At 41.4% G+C, this 22861-nt stretch overlaps 1 protein-coding gene across 1 annotated transcript in view; it reads left to right on the forward strand.

The window, feature by feature from the left end:
* lig1 (ligase I, DNA, ATP-dependent) overlaps positions 1-22861 on the forward strand; it is a 95330-nt gene that overhangs the window by 39441 nt on the left and 33028 nt on the right. Inside the window, 5 exon segments of the mRNA XM_034702970.1 lie at positions 3411-3510; positions 3722-3807; positions 4681-4796; positions 10693-10788; positions 20524-20634. Coding sequence (XP_034558861.1) covers positions 3411-3510; positions 3722-3807; positions 4681-4796; positions 10693-10788; positions 20524-20634 — 509 coding nt within the window.

Consider the following 22861-nt stretch of genomic DNA (forward strand, 5'->3'; position numbering starts at 1 on the left):
TGCTTTCAGCACTTATCAGACCCGCTGTCATTAACACAGCCTACACCTAATGAAATCAATCCCTCCCTGGCTTTATTAGTATTCCTGACTTACTCATGACTTGGAGGTATGCTTTGATAAGTCTCAATTAGAGCAGAGGAGGGAGGGCTGCATTAATCTGTGCCCACGTATGGTAATGTTTTTCTCTACATTATTATTTATTTATTTATTTAACTATTATTTAATCAGGCGGGTCAACTAAGAGCAAATTCTCTGGGTCATTGCAATGAATTATTCAGGTTGATGAATTCAGGGAGAGAGAGAAATTATTAATGCTCATCTGAGAAACAAAGTGCCGCTCGTGGAGTAGATTTTCTGCTCCTCAGTGGGACTGAAGCTGAATGTTTCAATGTTTACGGTTTACGAGAAGCTGCTGTGTCACATGTAGCTCGTCATCAGTCCATCAACATGATAGTATCGGTTCTTAATCTATAAATACAGTCACTCCTAAAGTTACATATTGTAGCTTTAAAGCTCTGGGACACGATATCACAAGGCTTGATGGAATTTCACCGTTCATCACAAGTATACAACAAAACAGATAGTTGCTGGAGACGGTTACACACAAGCCCAAAGCCTGATAAGGCTCTTAATTATTATCTTAAAAGTAAACTAAAAGCTGATCTATTCATTCTGACTTCTATATAGGGTTCAACATTTTTTATTATTATTGTATTTATTTATTTATTTTACTTTAATGTTTTATATTGATTTCAATGTTTTATTATTTTATTTATTTGAATATTTATTTCTTATCATTTATATACTCAGTTTTTAAAAATATTTTAAGCCTTTATTTTATCTCCAACTTCTTTCCCTAGCCTTATTTGTTTTTTAATTTATGTATTTATTTATTTATTTATTTATTTATTTATTTATTTATTTATTTATTTATTTATTTATTTATGTATTTATCTATTTATCTATTTATTTATTTTTACCTTAATGTAAAATGTACAAAATTTGTATCTGATATTATTATAAACAGTAGAAGGTTCTATCTGCATTATACTCCACTTGTTCAACATCATGAAGTCTCTTGCTGCTCTCTCGTCCCTCACTGAGTGGAGGTGTTTTAAGTTTAAAGCATGTTTCAGAATCAGCTGACTGAAGGTGTTGCGCACAGCAGAGACGCTCAGCTGGGGGCTGCAGCTGAGTGACAGGTCTCCACGAGTGCTTTTTTAACTGATTCTGACCCGGTTGCGCTCCCGGCTGACACCTGACCGTGTTTAAAGGCTTATTATTCTCATTAAGAAGGAGAAAACTGCACACTGTGAGTCTAAAATCTGATTCTGTTCAGTTGTCCTGCTGCAGTAAATCCACATGTTGTAGTCTGAGTCTTCACTCTATGACCATGCGTCCACAGACATTATTTATAAGCCTGCTCCTCACGTTGATATTCAGAGTGTTAACATTTTGAACACCTCAATATGATCCGTAGCTGTTTAATACCGTCAGTAATAGGGGTGAGCCCGACTAAGGATTTGCTTAGTTGAATCTGATTCATCAGATTTTGCCCATAGTCGACTAATAGTGGAATGTTTGTTGTTTTTCCTTACTGACCCAAAGTCTGCATGATGGTGACCACATGACAATATTACACATAACCCTTTACAATTAAGAGACTCATAGCTTAAAGTAAAAGGGACAACAGAATATTAGAAGTATAAACTTAGATTTTTTAAATTTATATTGCCAAAACAACGAGGTGATGAAGGAGAGAAAACTCAAATAAGGCCGCCATCCATTAAACATGGAACAACGCTCCACTATAGAATAAGGAATCAGGAGATATTTAAAAAGTGTTCACACAGAGGAGAGCAGCACTGTGGAGGGTAGTTTGTCCAACTTAAGGCTAATCATTTGTATAATGTTCAAAATCAAACCTGAACCAGATAAAGGGTTTTTAAATCTCTTAACAGAACCTTTTTAAAACAGTCTTTCATCACGTCTTTGTCCGCTTGAGTCTTTTCAAATTGTACGTGAGGAAAACCATCGTGTGTACGGGCAGAAGTGCGCTCCTTGCTTTGTTGACTGTAAATCCTGTCTTTGAGAATATCCTCTCTGATGGTGTGGAGGTGGATGGGATGCTGTGGATTGTTTGTGAGGCTTCGGACAGCTTTGGGTATCCCTCCTGGTTCTTTTGGCCCTGTACAGTTTTTGTGTGGTCAGGTAATCCTTGATCTCACAGCCCTCTTCATGAAGCTGCTCCTCATCTTCATCACTAGTTTTTAGAATCAACTGAAGTTTTTTTTCCTGACATTTTGAGCTGCCATGAACGTAGAAAGATTTAAAGGCCAGCTGAGGTACGTCTGCTCCACAGGTCCCGCTAAATGGGAGAGTCCACCTTTAATTACCAGGGGAGATTTAATTACCACTTTAAGGAGATTTAACACTTCAAGAGCTGTTCTCAGAATGACATTAAATAAGTCTATATTTATATCAAAATAGGATATATGAGACACTGTTTTTACGGGAAACAGAAAAATAATGTAAAATTAGACATTGAGCACCCCCATGGTTTGAATGGAATGATCCACGTTTCATATGCAAATATTCAACTATGAGATTGGCAGTCGACTAAGGCTCGTTAGAACGAATCGTTGAATATTCGACTATTTGGGGTCACCCCTAGTCAGTAATATACACTGTGTCGGGAAGGAACATTTGATTTAGGGAAAAAAACACATTTGTCATTATTTTTGACATGGAGAACATTCAGGTTTTTTTAATGATTAAACGATAATTGATCGTTAACATTAATCACAGAAAATACTTTAAATTTACATCCCTAATTTAAAGAGATTGACCTTATTTGTTTTAATATTTAATACTTTCATTTGGGAATCGTTCACTTTCCATTTCTCTATAATTGTTCTGAAATTTTCCAACAAGTTATTTTTGCACGGGGATTTTAGTTTTTTTTTAAGGTGCTGAAAAATAGAGTTCCAACACACCTTCAAAATGAAAAATAATTACTTTGTTTACAAAGAAATATAAGAGAACAAATATATATTGAACTGTCCATATCTGAGAATTGAAATAAAATAATAGTTATTTACATTTTGAGTTCAATCCAGTCTTCTTGAAAATCGTTAGAGAATCGTGAGTGAATCGTATCATGAACCAAAGATCGTGATTCGAATCAAATCGTGGGTTGAGTGTGTCCTTACATCCCTACATATTTGTAGTATAATGCAACACCAATAGATCTACATGCATCCATAAACACCCAGGTTCACATACCTGAATAAAATACAACATGATAGTATGACCCGTGTGCTTGTACAGAGGTAATCCCACTGCAGTGAGTCGTGAATATTTGAACTGTTGTGTCATCTGAATGATTTTTTTAACTTCCTCCTTTACAGATTTCCCCCCTGCTGTGATCGACGCTGGGAAAGGGATGAGCACCGAGAGCAAGCGGGCCTGGATCGAAGAGAAGAGTCTCATTCTCAAACAGACTTACTGGTAACTGAATCCCACCCCGCCCTCCTCTCTCTCTTCTCACACACACAAACACACACACACACCACCACCCCCCGCCACCCGCCCCCCTTTAAGCCCCGTCCCTCATTCTCCCTCACTCATTGTTCTCACTTTCATTTTGGACCGTATTGATTCTTTTTGTTGTTTTTCCTCCCGAACACGCCGCCTCATCTCCCCGCTTTCCTCGGTCCAGCGAGATGCCCAATTACGACGTCATTATCCCCGTTCTTCTGAAAGAGGGCATAGACGAGCTGCCCAATCGCTGCAAGCTCACTCCAGGTAAGCAGCCAATCAGGGCGCAGAAGGGCTCTAAGTTCCCAAACAGTGACTGGTGTGTGTTTATTGATCCGCTCGGTGGAGGTGAGTCAGTTATTTTAGTTGAGTCATTTATCACAGGAGATAAAAGATACGGCTAAACTAAGGATTAGCTCCCAATTACACTGTTGTCAAGCTATTTGTGATAAGGAGCCTTGGCACCAAGGTAGGAAATTAATACCAGCCACCATCTGAACGCTACTAAATTGGGAAAGTAAATTGGCCCTTGTTGGTCAGTTAGACAAATCTCGCAGCTCTTTGGCAGCTGAACAATTGTTTTAGTTTGCACAGAGGGATGTTCTGTTCCTACATGTAAAAAGAGCTGCTCTGCTTTTCTGGAGCCAGTTTGGACGGAGAGAGCCTGTCCTCCCATGTCTGGCTCCATGCTCTGTAAGCTGCAATTAAAGCAATTTGTTTGCTATATTTCATTATAACACTCCTCTGCTTCTGTTTAAGCTTAACTTAGCAGCAAAGCCCAAGGGGATTGTTAGTCAGAGGACTTTCATATCACGGCCAAATGAGAGTACAAACAAACTCATTTTGACTCTGGTTTTGTCACAGAAAGCAGTTGTGGGTGTTATGCTGATGATGCGTCATGTGGGAATGTGTCATTGAAATCATTTTACAGCTACTGGGTGTGTGTTTTTTTTTGTCCTCCTCACTCTGATCCAAGAGTTGCCTCGCTCTGATAACCCGAGGCCGGTGAGCGACAGCTCTGCCCTTCTTCCTCCAGAAGTTCTCTGAAGCGAGCTCACAATTAGTGACTCGTCTGTTAAATATTCATAAAAGATGCATGACTTTATTTTTCTTTGATTTCGACACCTTCTCTTCCCCCAGGAGTCCCGCTGAGACCCATGTTGGCTCACCCCACGAAGGGTGTCGGCGAGGTGATGAAGAAGTTTGACGAGGCGGCGTTCACCTGCGAGTACAAATACGACGGGGAGCGTGCACAGGTGTGTGTGTGTGTGTGTGTGTGTGTGTGTGTGTGTGTGCGTGTGCGTTCGTGCATTTGAGTGGCAACTGTTTGTTTTTCTTGCATTTGGCAGCAAACATATGCCAGCTGAGTTTGGTTTGCAGATACCTTTCGGCTGTGTTCTTTCAGCGTGAGGTATTGCCATCGTGTGCCTCCTGCTGCATGCACACATGCATGGCTGTTTGGGTATACTGTGTGTACGCCTGTGCCTATTCTTTTAAGATAAACAGTGGTGCTGCTTCTGCCCTGGGCCTGCGAGCAGTGAAAGCTACTTCTGCCATTGTGGACCGGAGAGAAGAAAAGAGGAGGGGGAGAAAAAAGAGAGAGGTGTGGAGAGAGACATGAAAGGGAGAGGGAGAAGAACTTGAAGACACACAACAGGAGACAGCAGAGGGGCTATGGAAATTTAGTGAGAGAGAGAGAGAGGCTGGGAGAGAGGGAGAGAGGTTGAGAGAGAGAGAGAGAGTGTAATGTAAACCCCTCCAGCTGTATTGTTAATTTTGGACAGTCATGCCAATAAAGTGGCTTTGAACTGAGTTGAATTGAGAAGAAGCGAGATGAGCGGAGAGAGAGAACCATGACGTCCTCCTTTTCCCTCCCTCTCTCTCTTTCTCTCTGGTGTCACTGCAGTGGACTTTACCTTCAGCAGCCAGCAGGGGGACTCTTGATACACTATTCAGATAAACATCCACACTGTGTGTGTATGTGTGTGCATGTTTGTGTGTATGTGTTCAATTTTGTGAATAGCCAAGAAAGTGTGTCTCTGCATGTGCAGCAAACGATGAATCAAATAACTGCGTGTCTGTCTGTGGGGTTTTGTGCCTCCACTCGTCGGTCAGGTGAGTGATTGTGTGTTTTCTTTCTGTTTTGTGAGATTATTTAACAGACAAACTCTGATTTATCAGAGTGAAACACACCACAGGAATCTGCTGTCCTAACTGAAATGTAAAAGATGCACAAAAAATAAGATTAAGCAACACATCGTGCAAAGTTAGTTCATAATCGATGGTGCAGAAGGCCTCTAAAGATAGCACACGATGAGCATGACACCCACATGTCCTGGAAAGCCTGGAACACATATACAAATCAAATGTAACTCAAAGAGCTTTACAGCCACTGAAAACAAGAACAAAAAGCATGCTGTATAATAAAAAACTAAAATGGAAACTTAGTTTTCTATTTAGATTTTTTTATTATTATTTATATTACTTATTATTATTTGTTTTTATTATTTGTTTTTATTATTATTTGTATTGTATGTATTATTATTGTTATTATTATAAATAGTAATTCTCATTTGTTTTTCTATTTTATTATAATCGTTATTGTTATTATTACTTGCTGTTATTCATCTGTATTTATTATAATTATGTATTACTATTATTATTGCTATTTATTTTTTATTTATTCAAATTATGTTTTATCATTATTATTATTATTATTATTATTATTAGAAATATTACTTACTATTTTTAGTTCTTTTTTTCATTACCTAATTTATTCACTTATCTGCTTATTTTTGTTTATAATTCATTCAACATAAACAGTATGTCTGAAAATTGTGTGCCTTATGAAATACACATGAATGTAATTATTTTGCAAATTTTGCAACATGTATGCATATGCACATGTATGATCTTCATTATACACCTGCCTTAGTGTACATTTTTTATATTGTTTATTTTTACTCCCATAAAAATCAATTTTAATAAATATTTTGTTTCCCTTTTAAAAGAAATACATCACTTGCCAGAATAGTTTAAGATGATATTTTGCATATAATGTCTAAAAATTCAAGTCAACAGATCTTTGTTAAAAAAAAAATATATAATAATAATATTAATAACAACAACAATAATAACAACAATAATAATAATAACAATAATAACAACAATTATAATAATAACAATAATAATAATAATAATAATAATAAGTTAAGGCATCAAAATAACAATAAGAATATAAGTAGTTAAAATAAATACACATGGTAAAGATAAAATAAAGGCACTAAAAATATAAATAACACTGAGTAGACAAATAATAAAATACAAACAAACAAAAATACATCAAATGATTAAACAACATTAAAATCAATCAAAGTGTTAAAGTCTTAAAGTTATCTGGTCTCTGTGCTGTCCTGCAAATGAATTTAATAGTTCCCCAAAAAAGGTGCCATCATCATCTGAAAGGGCCAAATGTGAAGGATCATACCTAGAAGTGATATATTAAGACTGAGTTAAACTCTGCAGACACCCTCAAGTCTCACTCCACTGTCGCACCTGCAGGCTCGATGACGTGCAGGCAACTGTAGCGACCCAAACTTCATATAATGTGAGAAATATGTTTCAAATGTGAAAATATGAGTCAGTGCAAGCTGCTCACTCCAGGTTTTAGTTAGTTAGTTTCTTAAGTTCACTTAGAGACTAGCTTCTTTCGCATGCAGAGGTCTATGGTTTGTTGTTTGACTCTGGTTTGGAGTGCTGGTTTCATGTGTGTCGGGTATTGTTGGAAGAGTTTGGTAACAAATGGGACGAGGACAAAACTAAGGCACTTAAACTGTGAGCAGATCAAACACTGGCTGTGCTGCACTGTTCATGTAATGTGATCCGTATCAGGACATGAAATGTGTAACTTCTGTAGCTGGGTCTCAAAGTACCACTAAACGGTGTATGGGCACGAAGCGTTCCTTTCAGACCAGCAGAATTTTCACTACAAATATTTTGTAAAAGTCCTGGAAAAAGATCTGTAGAGAACAACATCCAAGAAGGAAATAACACCTCAGACTGTGGTAACTCGTTTCTTGTTGTTCACATGATTAGCAAGACAAAGCTCCAAATGTCCAGTGACTGGGAAGTATTGAATAATATCAAACTTTCCAAGTTGACACTCTGGAGCCCAAACCCTGAGTTAGGATATGGAAAACTTAAAAACCATGTTTCATAAAAGTGTTGTGAGTCCAAGGAGAAGAGATGGGACACATCCTCCTTCAGAGACAGACATGCAGAGGAATTTAAAGGGAGCAGCCTCTGTGGATGAACTGAATGACAGCACTCTCCAGATAGATTGCAAACAAACTGTTGGTATTCACAACTTAAGACCAGGAAAATAGGACAGTTGACACATTTATTCAAGAGGCAGACTTCAAAAACCCTCACTGAGAGAGAAAGAGAGAGAGTTTCTCTGTGGCTTTATTTTTCGCCTGGTTTGACATCTTCAGCAACATTTTCTGTGACCAATAAAACCACAAGGCATTGTGCACAACAACCTTAAACACAGCAAAGCAACTGTTCAGTCTCTTGAGAGTAGGGTTACTAATAAGGTTGTCAAAATGTTCAGTACTTCTATACCTAACAGTTTGGTGTTAATGCACCATATGCAACTTTACCACCACTACTCTCTTCTTCTTCATATGCAGCTTTTGGGTGAAATTGTGACTCTTGATCTGTCTTTTTTTTATTCAGCTATAATACTTTTTGTTAGCATTTAATACAAAAGTAGCGCAGATTGTACTGTTTTAAAGCATTTAGCATTAATAGGTACAGTAAACCCTAATCTTGCTTGCGTTTCCACAGTCTAAGCATGTTAGGTGGATCATAAGAACTGTCTAACTATGGGTGCTTTTGCCTCAGAAGTACCAGGAACTACTTTCGAGGAACTAAATGGTTTCTGTGGCCCATTGTTGTCTGTCGAAGCCTGATGCCTCGCGAAGATTGTGCAAATCAGGCCAGTGTCGTATGGAGAAGCATTAAAAGTAACTGCACGGGGCGCTGGTGGCCTAGCGGTCTAAGCGCCCCACATACAGAGGCTACAGTCCTCGTCGCAGGGGTCGCCGGTTCGATTCCCTGTCGGTTGACCATTTCCTGCATGTCTTCCCCCGTTCTCTGCTCCTCACATTTCCTGTCTCTCTTCAGCTATCGTATCAAATAAAGGCAAAAAGGCCAAAAATATAACTTAAAAAAAAAAAAGACATTGAGGCCATACAACAAAGATGATGCCATAGAAGGAGACAGACAGGCCACCATCCTCATGTGCAACACCGCAGTTAGCCTGTTAGCATGAAGGAGATTCCTCTTGTGTTGTTTTTGATCATTGAATCAACACCACGAAGGCGACAAGTGTGACTAGCAAAGCTGTTATAACACCCCTGAAACGCTCGACTTACAGCAAGAAGATTTTAAAAGCCATGGCGTAGATTGACTGGTGTTCCAGTGTAAAGAGCAACCCTGTTGCAACTGGAGACTTTCAGCCGGATGCACCCCTCACAAACGTCATTAGATGATCATTCAGTATCAGGAACTTTTCAGGGAGAGATGAAGTACCCCAGAAGTAAATTTAGACCCTCTCAAAATACAGAGTTCCTCAAAAGGTCCATAGATCCTGGGGAAAGTTCCTGCGACTGAAAAGCACCTTTTAGCTGTGACACTACAGTTAGCTAGCTAGTTAGCATGGTGGAGATTCCTCTTGTTTTTGATCGTGCTTTTTTGAAAATGGTTTCATTGAGTCAACACTCGGACTGAGACGAGCTCTAGAGACTAAGAGGATGAAAAAAAGCCTGAAACGCTCGACTTAAAGCAAGAAGACAGATTTTAAAAGCCATGGCGGAGAGCGACTGGTGTTCTAGTTTAAAAAGCGACCCTGTTAACTGAAGACTTTCAGCCGGATGGATCCCTCACAAACGTCTTTAGATGATGATTAAATATCTGATGAGGATATTTTGACACTTGAACAAAAACTAAACTAGAATGCATTCCTGAGGACTCCTTCTGTGTTTCAACAGCTGTGTAAACTCTACAAACACTGACACGTTCAGCTGAAGGTCTCCTGTTTACAGGGTCACTCTTCAGACTGTAACACCGGGAGCTGACAGAGACTCATTCACACTATCAGGCTCAGAGATGACCAATGTTCAGGAGTTATTAAACCAAGTAAATCACAGGTTTGTGATGTCAATGTAGACGGAAGGAAAAATTAAATCACTGCAGGACACGTTCAGCATTGCAGGCCCTGCACCCAAAGTTCTTGGACCTTTGGGAAGTACTCCCCTAAACCAGGGGACTTTTGGGGGGAGATTAACTACCCAGGAACTAAATTTAGACCCTGGTTCCTGCTGTCAAAACGCACAGAGTTCCTCAAAAGGTCCCTAGTTCCTTGGGAATGTTCCTTTTAATGAACACAGGTGAAACAAAAACGGAAACATTCAGCGATGCAGGCCCTGCCCCCAAAGTTCCTGGACCTTTTGGAAAATTCTTAACTAAACCAGGGGATTTTTTGGGGTATGGGGGGGTGGGAGATTAACTACCCAGGAACTCAATTAAGACTCTGGTTCCTGCTGTCAAAACATTAACAGTTCCTTAAAAGGTCCCTAGTTCCTGGGGAAAGTTCCTGCGGTTGAAAAGCACCTTTTAATGATGCAAGAGGAAGAAAGCATTAGCGTTCAGTGTGATGACAACGGTCGTGTCTCTGTGAGATTCAGAATTTGAGAAAAGGAACTGCTTTGTAAAAAATAAACAAGTGTGGCCAAGTGCAATCTTAGCCTGGTATCATAAGTCTGCACCAGCTCTGAGAGCGAGGCACCCAGCAGGAGGCCGGGAGCACTGAAAGAGTCCACAGTGACTCTCAAACAGGGATTGTGCCTGTCTCTATGAAGGACGTGTCAGCTGGATTGATTGTTTAATCCCTAATAAGCTGGTAACCTACAATCACGAGACCATGAATGGTTAAAGCTTCACTTCATTTGTCCCATTGTCAGCCGGCTGCTCTTTTCTCTGCAGTAATCACACACCCATCTCTCGGAATCATCAGATCTGAGCTCTGGTCTCTCTCTCTGTGTGATGTTTTATTTACTGCTGTTGTGTTTGTTTTCATTTTCCCCACAGATCCACATCCTGGAGAATGGCGAGGTGCGAATATTCAGCCGCAACCAGGAAGACAACACCACCAAATACCCCGATATCATCGCTCGCGTCCCCAAGGTACAAACTCTTGAACACACGAAGAGCTGCAGCTCGGCTCCTGGGAGAGAGGCGCTGTGAGCTGTGATTGCCAAATGAGGGCTTTTACAGCGGCGCGGATCACAACTGCACACATTTATCTCTCTCACTCTCTTTCATTTAGCCTCCTTCTCTAAAACCTGTCTCTGATCTGTGTGGTTTCCAAACGCCCACACCTCCTTTCTACCTTTCTCCGTCTCCGTTTGATGCCCGTCTTCAAAGTGTATTGGTTCCTTTGCTTGTCCTTAACTTTTCTCACCTTCCTTTATATGAGCGCTACATTTCTTCTCTGCATTTTGAGAGGTGTCTCTTTTAGAAACGGACTTTCCTAACCGGCTTGTCAAGAAGCTTCATCCTGTAAGTGATGTTAAAAACACCCGTGGGTTAGATTGGAGCAGCAGCTGTGGGTTGGCTCGCCAAATTAGGGAGATTTGTGCTAGTGTGGGGAGAGAGAAAGAGATCACTGCTACCTGAAGCTTCGGCTGCTGGCCTGGGGTTATCTGAGCACGCTCACTACCTCTGCGCCTGCTGAGTGTGTTTTTCAGCTTAAGTAAGGAACTGAAATGGAGTCTCCGCTCCTTCCAATCTGGTTCACTCTCACTTTGAGTCCAGAACAGCGGTCTTATTGAAAAGCCGATAATAAAAGAAACTCCCATCTGGTGCGCACTAATCAGGGCGAGTTATTGAATCTGATAAATGAGGAGAGTCAGAGAGTTTCACTAACAAGTCCTCGCACTCTATCACTCCAGCTTTTTAAAGGAATTAGACGCATTATTCACTCAGCATCCCTCTTCAGCAAGAGACGGTCTGATCCTCAAAACAAAGACAACAACTCATGACTCCATCGCTCAGGGAAGCTTTGACCGGAGATTTAAACACACCTGCTTTGCATAAATAGAAGACATATTTAACTGATCTTTAAAAGTACTTTTTGTTTGAAGCTTCTCTGAGCTGACATCCTGAGGGCAGAGGATTATGACATTTTGAAATGTGTTCATTTGACTAAAACTTCACTGAAATGAGACGTCTCATTAGCTGCGTTTACGATGCTCCTTGTAAACAAAATGTCATGCGGTTGCAGAGGGGTCGTTCAAACCTTTTCAGAAACCGATCAAAACAAAGATTGTCTCATACAAACTGTGCTCTTTCTGCACATGCTTAACATCTCCACGTATGATTATTTTCCACCTGCAGAGGATGCGTACGTTTCTGGTACGGGAATGAAAACAACCACATGTAGAAGCGACCTTTGAATTAGGGCGCCAGTTTGGCTGAGCGGTTTAAGTGTGCTATCTAATGGCCCTGTCACCTCAATGATTTAGCCAGCAGATGCCGGCGTATCAAAAAACTGGCGATCACACTGTCGTACGTCTCATACATTACAGTTGAGTTTAGTATAAGCTAAGAGCACGCTGGTATACGTCGTAGTAAGCCGAGTATGAAGTGTTTGGATCATACGTCCGGCATACACCTGCCATGAGTTGTAGGTAAGTTAAACGATAGTTGACACACTTTCACACACATGTAGAGCTGTGTGTCTGCGTGTGTGTGAGTGTGAGAATCCTTGGAGCCCTCACTGACACCCCTTTTCCACCGAGACAGTTTCAGGGCCGGTTCGGAGCCGCCGCTCAATTGAGAGCCAGCTCACGGCTGGGAAAACCAGTTCCAGAGCGGCTCCAACTCTTTGCTGGTCTAGAACTGCAAACCGCTTATGTCAGGGGTGAGGGGCGGGGTTGCCGTGATCAAAAACACAAACCAGACGTGTTTCCTCCATTGTCCTGCAGCAAAAAAATAAAAGAGAGTAATGGATTCCAAGGCAAAGCAGTGGTCAGCTGACGAGACATGCTGCCGTTGTCCACCATCATCGTTGTTGTAAGGGGAAAGTTCGCGCTAGCGCTGCTGGGAAAAGCGGTCACTTAAATCTGACGTCATGACGTGCCTCTTCCACGGGCTCAAGCAGGCGGAAAAACAAACGGGTGCCGTGCTTGTTCGGGAGTTCAACCAGCTCCAAACCAACTCGAGCACCAGCCCAGAAATACAACCCGGTTCCCATTGGTCGAAAAGAGGGGTCAGTGTCAAACAGCAGAGCCTCTGAAACAGAAGCTGAAGCCACTATGTCGGAGTCTGCTGGTGTTCAACGATAAAGCTAGGGGTGACCCCAAATAGTCGAATATTGGACGATTCGTTCTAACGAGCCTTAGTCGACTGCCAATCTCATAGTCGAATATTTGCATATGAAACGTGGATCATTCCATTCAAACCATGGGGGTGCTCAATGTCTAATTTTACATTATTTTACATTATTTTCCTGTTTCCCGTAAAAATAGTGTCTCATATATCCTATTTTGATATAAATGTAAACTTATTTAATGTAATTCTGAGAACAGCTCTTGAAGTGTTAAATCTCCTTAAAGTGGTAATTAAATCTCCCCTGGTAATTAAAGGTGGACTCTCCCATTTAGCAGGACCTGTGGATTAGACGTACCTCAGCTGGTCTTTAAATCTTTCTACGTTCATGGCAGCTCAAAATGTCAAGAAATAAAACTTCAGATGATCCTAAAAACTAGTGATGAAGATGAGGAGCACTGGACCACACAAAAACTGTACGGGGCCAAAAGAACGAGGAGGAATACCTAAAGCTGTCTGAAGCCTCAAAAACAATTCACAGCATCCCATCCACCTCCACACCATCAGAGAGGATATTCTCAAAGACAGGATTTACAGTCAACAAAGACAGGAGCGCACTTCTGCCCGTACACACGATGGTTTTCCTCACGTACAGTTTGAAAAGACTCAAGCGGACAAAGACTTGATGAAAGACTGTTTTAAAAGGTTCTGTTAAGAGATTTAAAAACCCTTTAGCTGGTTCAGGTTTGATTTTGAACATTATACAAATGTTTAGCCTTAAGTTGGACAAACCCTCCTCAGTGCTGCTCTCCTCTGTGTGAACACTGTTTAAATATCTCCTGATTCCTTTCTCTATAGTGGAGCGTTGTTCCATGTTTAACTGATGGTGACCTTATTTGAGTTTTCTCTCCTTCATCACCTCGTTGTTTTTGCAAGATAGATTTAAAAAATCTAAGTTTTATACTTATAATATTCTGTTGTCCCTTTTACTTTAAGCTATGAGTCTCTTAATTGTAAATGGTTATGTGTAATATTGTCATGTGGTCACCATCATGCAGACTTTGGGTCAATAAGGAAAAACAACAAACATTCCACTATTCATCGACTAATTCTGATGAATTAGATTCGACTAAGCAAATCCTTAGTCGGGCTCACCCCTAGATAAAGCTGCTGTTGTTGAATTCAATGAAGTTGAAAATGTGACATTTTTGAAAGCACTGCAGTCAATAAGTGTAACTAGTTGTAAAGAGCAGAGGCTGTGTTCCTGCTGGTTTCACTGCTCTGACACTCTCCACGGCTCATCATGTTCTTACAAAGAGAGACTGCAGAGTTTTTAATAACACACACCTTTTTGAATCACCAATGAAGAGCATCTCATTTCAACACGTATACATCGTCATTAACGCACACTTTGCATAAGTGGACTATAGTTGGGCATAAGTTATGAATATACTATGTATACGCCTGACATTGAAATAAACATGGATAATTCAGCATATGTCAGCATTTTAGAGGCATTTTGATACATCAGGAAAATGCTGGCTAAATTGTCAAGGTTGTGACAGGACCATAAACACATCCTGAAGAATCTACATGAATCAGAAAAGTATTGAAGGTAAAGAAGATATGCATTTAACAGCTCTCAGGTTTGCCATAGAAACGGAGTAACAGTGACTGTGTGCTGTCTTTAATGAGTTTTTATTATCACACTTCATATCATTAAAGCAGCAGAGTGAGTGCACTTCACAGATTTTTTATGATCCGTGTAGGCTCACTGTTTTGTCACATTTGCTGCACAAGACGTTTGTTTGATGCATCTGTCTGAGTCACATGTTTGGAGTGCTACACCGTCTGGTTTCACCTCACCGACGCCGCGCCTGGAAAACCGCTGCCGGGCACTCAGAACCTCATTGTGCTGTGCTGTGCAGCGAGGGAGGGTTTGTAAGGAAGGGAACAGCCACAGTAAGATTGTAGAGATGCTCACTCTGCAGTTTCTTTAAACCGACACACCTCCAGTGAGTTAGAGTAAAAAGCTTCTTTTTACCTCTGTGCTGTTTTGTGGAAAACCAATAACTCTCCGGCAGTGGGGCTTGAATGGCTTTGGATGCTCACGCTGCAGCTCAGTGTGAGAATCCTCCCGCCCCGACCTCCCCGGCGTCAGGTCATCTCAGCCAACCCGAAAGTTAACTTCGCCCGCCCGCCCGCCTCTCCTCCCTCTCTCTCTACCTCTCATCGTGTCTCAGCACTCTACAAAACTCCTGCCCTCTTTCATTTCTCTCTGACTCTCACCTCTCTCCGTCCACCTGTCGCGTCCCCACGTCTCTCCGTCTGATCATCCCTCCCCTCTTCATTACTTCTTGATGATACCTGTTCGGCCCTCACCTCTCTTCTCACCCTTGTCTTGTTCATTCTTGTCTCTCACTCCTCCTCCTCATGTTTTCTCTGCGTTTCTTTGATTCAGCCTGTCTGCCGTTTTACCTTGCACCACTCCTATTCTCTCTCTCTCTCTCTTCTTCTCCTCGTTGCCTGTCCGCTCTCCTTCCCTCACATTTTTCTGTATCCCCGACTCCCCTCTCACCATTTGTCTTTCGCACTCTGCTTCAACACGTCTTTTTAAATCTTTTTCTTTCACTGTTAATTCTCTCTCTTGCTGCTCATCCTCTCCTCACTTCTAAACTTGTGATCTTTATTTTGCTCCTCTCTCTCTTTTCCTACGTCGTCTCTCACCTTTCTTTCTTTGGGTGGGAAAAAGAATTAACAGTGAGAATTTGGTGCCTCGTTTGCACGTCATGAGGAAGACACACCTCCTTTAAATCATGCCATCCTTTCATTTCTTTGATACGAGCTTCAAACATTTTTATTGTATTTGTGTTGTGTGTAAGTCTTAATTCATGACGCCTAATCGACCGAAAAAAGAACCTGTCATTTCGGTAAAGGAAACTGATTTCTGCAGACAGTTTTGGAGAGACTTTGCATCTTTTCTCCCAGACATTATGTCATCAGTAGGGATGTCTCGATCCCAATCCCAACTATCAGATCAGAGCCAATCTGGACGTTTTTTAATTGATCAGTGATTGGCATTTGAGCCGATCATCTCATCCAATCATTTACGTCCGCTGTCACTGAACACAATCTGCAGCTGAAGGCTAACGTGTGAGTGTTATTGAGCCTTCTGAGTTTGCTTAACTGTGGATACATAATGAGAAACTAATAAATGGGACATTGATGTAGAACTCACATGCGCACCGCCAGACACATTACAGACGAAAGCATCTGCTCTTGGCACCCTACAGTAACTCTCCAGCGACATGTGGTTCAAAAGGTGAACACAAAAACCAAACACAGGACAGTCTGCTATATTAGCATTAGCATCCTCATGGCCAGCAGCTGTCGTTCTCTATACCGGCATGTTGCTCCGTAGCTAGTGGCATGCAATCAGGCGTGTTTCAATCAATCAATCAATCAATCAATCAATCAATCAATCAATCAATCAATCAATCAATCAATCAATCAATCAATCAATCAATCAATCAATCAATCAATCAATCATTAGAAAGCACCAAATCACAACAAATGTTATCTCAAGACTCTTTTACAAACAGAGCAGGTCTAGACCACTCTATGTCAAATTATGAACAGAGACCCAACACCAAGACAGGATAAGACTCAGTCTGACCCCAATTTAATCCACCATGAGCATTGCACCTCACAGTATTTAGCTAGTTACAGCGGAGAGGACAAACTTTCTTTAACAGGCAGAAACCTCGAGCAGAACCAGACTCATGTTAGACAGCCATCTGCTGAGACCCAGTTGGGTCTGGAAAGAGGGATAGAGGAGAATAAGGGAGAGGGAGCGGTGATAGTGATGAGACCAGTAGTAGTTGTAGCTGTTGCCACTGTCACTCCAATTATTTATGTTCTTTGTCTTGCAGACATCTACTTTGCTGTGTCCCCCCCAATGAGAAGTGGAGGGGTTCTTTTCTCTGTAGAAATGTAAATTTAAAGTATTCTCCATGATCGGTCTTTGGAAATGTTAACGATGAATTACCGATTGATCATTTAAAAAAAAAAAACCTAAACATTTTCCATGTCAAAAACATGCCAAATGCGTTTTTTTTCCCTAAATCAAATTTTCCTTAGCGACACAATGTATAATAATAATAATAATAATACATTTTATTTAAAGGCGCCTTTCTCGGCACTCAAGGACACCGCACAGATAGAAATATATATATACACGAATTCACATTAAAGGAATCAAAATCAGAGTCAAAATGAAAACAATATAAACTAACAAGGGGTAAGAAAAAAATAGAAACAATAACAAAATGACAGAGCAATTGGAGTCAGACGGAGTAAGCGGTTTTGAACAGATGTGTTTTGAGTTGTGATTTGAAATGGGGGAAAGAATCTGTGTTTCTGAGTTAAGGTGGTCATGAGTTCCAGAGACGGGGAGCAGAGCGGCTGAATGCTCGGCTCCCCATAGTGGTGAGACGGGCGGAGGGGACAGACAGGTGTATGGAGGAAGAGGATCTGAGGGAGCGGGAGGGAGTGGGAACATGGAGGAGGTCGGACAGATATGGGGGGGCGAGGTTGTGGATGGTCTTGAATGTCAACAGAAGGACTTTGAACTGAATGCGGAACTGAACAGGGAGCCAGTGGAGCTGTTGGAGGACAGGAATGATGTGGTGGATGGAGGGGGTTCGGGCAATGATACGGGCAGCTGAATTCTGGACCAGTTGGAGTTTATGGAGGGATTTGTGAGGGAGGCCGAAGAGGAGAGAGTTGCAGTAGTCCAGACGGGAAGTGACAAGGCTGTGGACAAGGATGGCGGCAGTGTGGGGGGTGAGGGAGGGGCGGAGACGATTGATGTTACGAAGATGGAAGTAGGCAGTCCGGGTGATGTTATTGATGTGTGATTGAAAGGATAATGTGCTGTCAAGTATATAACTGACGGTATTAAATAGGTACGGATCGTATTGAGAAAATACAAAATGTTAAACACGCTGAATATCAACATGTGGAGCAGGCTCATAATCTCTGTGGACATACAGTCATATAAAGTGAAGGCTCAGACTTCAACAAGAGAACTGAACAGAAACATATTTCAGACTCACAGTGTCCAGTTTTCTGTCTACTTGTTCTTATTGAGAAAAATAAGCATGTGAACGTGGTCAGGTGTCAGACAGGAACGCAACCGGGTCAGAATCTGTAGCGGCAGAGGAAAAAAAGCGCTCATGGAGACATGTTCACAGCACCTGCAGTCAGCTGACTCTGAAACATGCTTTAAACTTAAAACCCCTCCCTGATAGCTGAATGTAATATGAGACCACATGATGTTTGATTCACGTGATAGAAAATCAAAACAAAAAAACTTCTTAACAATCAAATAATCAAAACTTGATAATTGTTAACATCCCTATTTCTCTGTTTTACACCTTTCCTGAAATGAATGTTCAGCCCTTCATCAGTCAGAGCTCCACAGTGAGATTATTTCTGTTGGCATAGATCTGGAACTTTGAAAATTGAAAAGTAATATATATTTTTCTAGGATAGAAAACACCAACATTAAAAACATATGTGGCTGTTCGTAATGTGGAACATTTTCATTATAAGTATAAATATTTTTTTCCTTTATCCTTGGTTTTGAACTTTAGATTGATAGTTAAATAAACCACACCTGTGTCAATTCCTGTTTTGTTCAGCCATGCAAGAGTATTAATTTCCCTCTATTAGGTCTTAAAAAAGTCATCTATTTGATAAAGTGTGTAGGAACCTTGTGAATCTGCATCCTTCCTCCCTGACATTATGTTTTCTGGAGCACAATGAACCAACAAGGCTGGATTGAAGCTCCACACCAACACAAGGTCTCTGCACAAAGGAGATGGTCTGATTAGATTTTCAGCACCTTGCTGCATTATTTTGCATAATGATGAGGGAAACTCATTTTCCCAAAGCTACCACAGGTCCTTAGTGCTTCTAATTACGCCTTAAAATATGAACACATTAATATTAATACAAATGAATTAATTGTTACCTAATGTGCGGCTCAGTTTAACCGCCTTTATTAGTTGAGCTGTTTGTTTGGTGCGTTCGTGTCTCTCCAAACATCCTGATGCCTCTAATGCGTCTCTTCCTCTGATCACCTCTCAGATATCGCTCCCTGATCCGCTCTCATTCTGGTCCAAGTCGTGAATTTAAAGCGTCTCGGTGGCCCCGAATCGACCAAGACGCGAGAGATTAACATCCCTAAGCTGCACGCAAAGGCTCCGGTGACTCAGATAATTAGCAGACGCTCGCTGTGATCTTGAAAAGCAGCAGCCATAGTCAATATAATCTGCTCATAGATGCTTTATCCCCGGCCTAAACCCTATCAGTGTCTCTCTTCTTCTATTTATCAGCTGCCAGAGCCTTTTACTTCATGCAAAAATGGAACGAACAAAACACTGCAAACTGCAAAGAAGTCTCTTGTGAGGCGGTTGGCTTTTGGCACAGCGTGGGCATTGGACCAAACGAGGGGGCGTGTTTAACACTTTGGTCACCGGTTGAGGAGAAGACACGGCGGCAGCAGAGAGGAGTAATAAATGTACTGTGGAAGGATATGTTAATGTGTTGACTTCCAAAACCTTTTGCAACAAATGGAGGGCATCGTCAGGTCCCGAAGCAGCCAGAGCACGTCTTCAATCTGATTGCCTTTTTTAAAAAGCTCCACAGCGAGTCTCCTGCAGAGGTTAAATATCCAAGTTTGACGTTTTCAGAATGAAGCTTCCACACAGTCCTGTGAGAGCGGATGTTGACGTCTGTAGATTAAAAAGCTCTTCTAAGGCGTTTTTCAACCGCAGGAACTTTACCTTAGAACGAGGGACTTTACCCCTGAACTACGTGCATCCCTCCCGGTGTTACGGTTTTAAAAGTGACCGTGTAAACTGGAGACCTTCAGCTGAACGTGTCAGTGTTTGTGGAGTTTACACAGCTGTTGAAACACAGAGGGAGTTCCTGGGAATGCAAACTAGTTTAGTTTTTAGTAAGATTTCAAAATATCCTCATCAGATATTTAATGATCGTCTAAAGACGTTTATGAGGGATGCATCCGACTGAAAGTCTCCAGTTAACAGGGTCGCTGTTTAAACCAAAACACCGGTCGATCTCTGCCACGGCTTTTTGAGTTCAAAAGGATTTTAAAGGCGTGTTGAAACGTCTTTGCTACTCGCGCTTATCTCCTCTCACGTGTTGATTCAGTGAATCCATCTGTGATGAAATATAGCACCATCTAAAACAGAGCCAGCTGAGTCTCTTTATGCTAACAGGCTAACTGTTGTGTTGCTCATAATGATACCTGCCTGTCCGTCTGCTTCTATGGTGTCATCTGTGACACTGGCCTGATTTGCACAATCTACCCGGGACTTCAGCCCGCGGTCAAAACACAGACAACAATGGGGGCACAGGATCCTTTTAGTTCAGGGTAAAGTAGTTCTGGGGACTAAAAGAACCCGGAACTCTTGGTCCAAATGCACCTGTGGTCTCCTTACTGATTCAATCACTTGTTTTTAATTCTCCTCTTCCTCTGTCTTCACCGCTTCCCTTCAAAAGGTGAAGGAGGACTCGGTGGTGTCCTGCGTCCTGGATGCCGAGGCCGTGGCCTGGGATCGCGAGAAGAAGCAGATCCAGCCCTTCCAGGTCCTCACCACGCGGAAGAGAAAGGTACGAAAGGAGGGGATGATGAAGAAGTGGAAAGGTTAAAGAGAGAGAAAACTAGACAGAGATGAAAAGCAGGAGAGGTGTATAATAGAGTGAAATGATACAGCAGGTGGAGGGAGATGGACGGCGAAGTTTGCAGACAGAAAGAAAGGAGAGATTGATAAGTTGGAGACGGAGGAGTCAAATGGATCGAGGAGAGAGCGTGTGTGAGACTGCAAATGTCAGCGAGGAATTTTTTCACTTTTGATCAGAATAACAGGCTCTTTCCACGCCGCCGGTCACATCACAATCAAATCCGTCCCTTTGACTTGTCTCTTTGTATGCACGCCGACGTCTCCGTAAATTAGAAAAGAGGAAACCAGGCTTCAAATATCCAGAACATGATGATGAAAATGGCTGAAAATGATTATCCTGATGATTTTTTGCGAGATACCGCTACTGCCACTGTGAATTTCTGATTATTTGTAATGATGGTTTGGTGCACAAACTGATTGTATGGCCCTCCAGGCATTTTGTAGTCCCCTGTTTTTATTTTTTTCCTCCATGAGCGTTGGAGCTGAAATGAAATATTTCAGATGAGGAGATGGAACCCGATACGGACTAATTAAACATCATTAAAGGGTGGAGGGGAGAGTAATGAGGGAGTGGATGGATGGAGAGGGATAAATCAGGAGAGGAATCCTTCAGTGGAGGCATTTCTCGTTGTGTTTCTGATCTCTTTCCTCAAAGAAGAACTTAAGAGCGAGTTCAACCAGCCCTTCATACATTCAGATATAGTTTAATTAGAATAAAGAGAATAATTACTTTTTAATCCCCTCCCAGGAAATTCAATTTTTGGAATATCACTACCTAATTATAACGTATCTTTTGACTAAGAAGGTAAAAGAGGTAATACCAAATGTGTTGAAGCTTCTGATGAAACATGTCCCATCAAACACTCAAATTTAAAAGCTGCTGACTCAGCAAAGACAGATTTCTGCACAAGAAGGAACAAAGCTGATAATCAATCTTTATTAACAAAGCGCCAAATCACAACAAACATTTTCCAGACTCTCTTATTTCCAAACAGAGCAGGTTTAGACCGTACTCTGTGTTCTATGATTAACAAAGACCCAACATCAAGACTGGATAAGATCCAGTCCCATCTTAAAGACAGGACTCAGTCTGATCTCATCTTAATCCACCATGAGCAGAGCACTTTGCAGCATTTAGCAAGTTACAGTGGCAAGGACAAACTTCCTTTAACAGGCAGAAACCTCCAGCAGGACCAGACTCATGTTAGACACACATCTGCTGAGACCAACAAGTGTCCTTTTTGTTCAAAGTTATTCAATACACTAAATATGTCCTTTTTAGGCACAAGGACGGTCCAACTTGATCAAAAGACCCAAGTGACTCCTCCTGTAAACCTGAGGATCTCTGTCGAATACAATTTAGATCTAATTGAAATAAAAGAAAACAAAAACCCTTTGATGTTGTCGGAGTTACCGCCTTAACCGGCTGATCTCTGTGCATGCCAGATGAACACGTGACAAAGACTTCATCAGGGGAAGAATCCAGAGATGGTCCTCTGCTGGAAGAGTAATCTCAGAGGGATTAAAAGTCGAGACTGTGAATCATGCCTCGCTTCACTATGCACAATGGGATTTTAAAAATCTCCTGTTTTTAAATTTCTTAAACTGGTGGCTAGAAAAGCAAGAGAAAGAGAAACTGGATTAAATGTAATTTTATATCAGTGCCATGTTTGTGAAGCTATCATCAGGCAGACTGGAGAGTCCAGAAGCTGATTGGAGGGGACCAAAATGGAGCTAAGAGGGCGCTTTGAGAAGTAAAGCCAAAATACCACCTTAGTAATTGAGCCAATGCTTGTGCAAAATGTGTTCCTTTGATAACATTGATGATGATATGGAAGAAGATTAAGGCCACTGAAAAAAATGTTTATGGCAGGTAAAAAAGACATCTCAGAATTCTGGATAATTCAAGAACAATAATGGGGTTGATGGGTGAGAAGATGTTAAGGGAAGCTGTGTTCCTTTTCTTCTGCTCCGATATGCAGAGCCATACTACCTCAGTAGTTGAGCTAATGCATGTGTAAAAGTGGTGCAGCTGCAGGTCTGACGTGACACTCCTTACCCGAACCAAAACACGTGTTTAAGTTACCGATAAAATCTTCAAGATCCCTCAGGTGAGTCCAGTTCACAGCAGAGCGGATACTTGATCAAGAAACTCA

The sequence above is a fragment of the Notolabrus celidotus genome, chromosome 15 (genome assembly GCF_009762535.1).
Source record: "Notolabrus celidotus isolate fNotCel1 chromosome 15, fNotCel1.pri, whole genome shotgun sequence".
Classification (NCBI taxonomy): domain Eukaryota; kingdom Metazoa; phylum Chordata; class Actinopteri; order Labriformes; family Labridae; genus Notolabrus; species Notolabrus celidotus.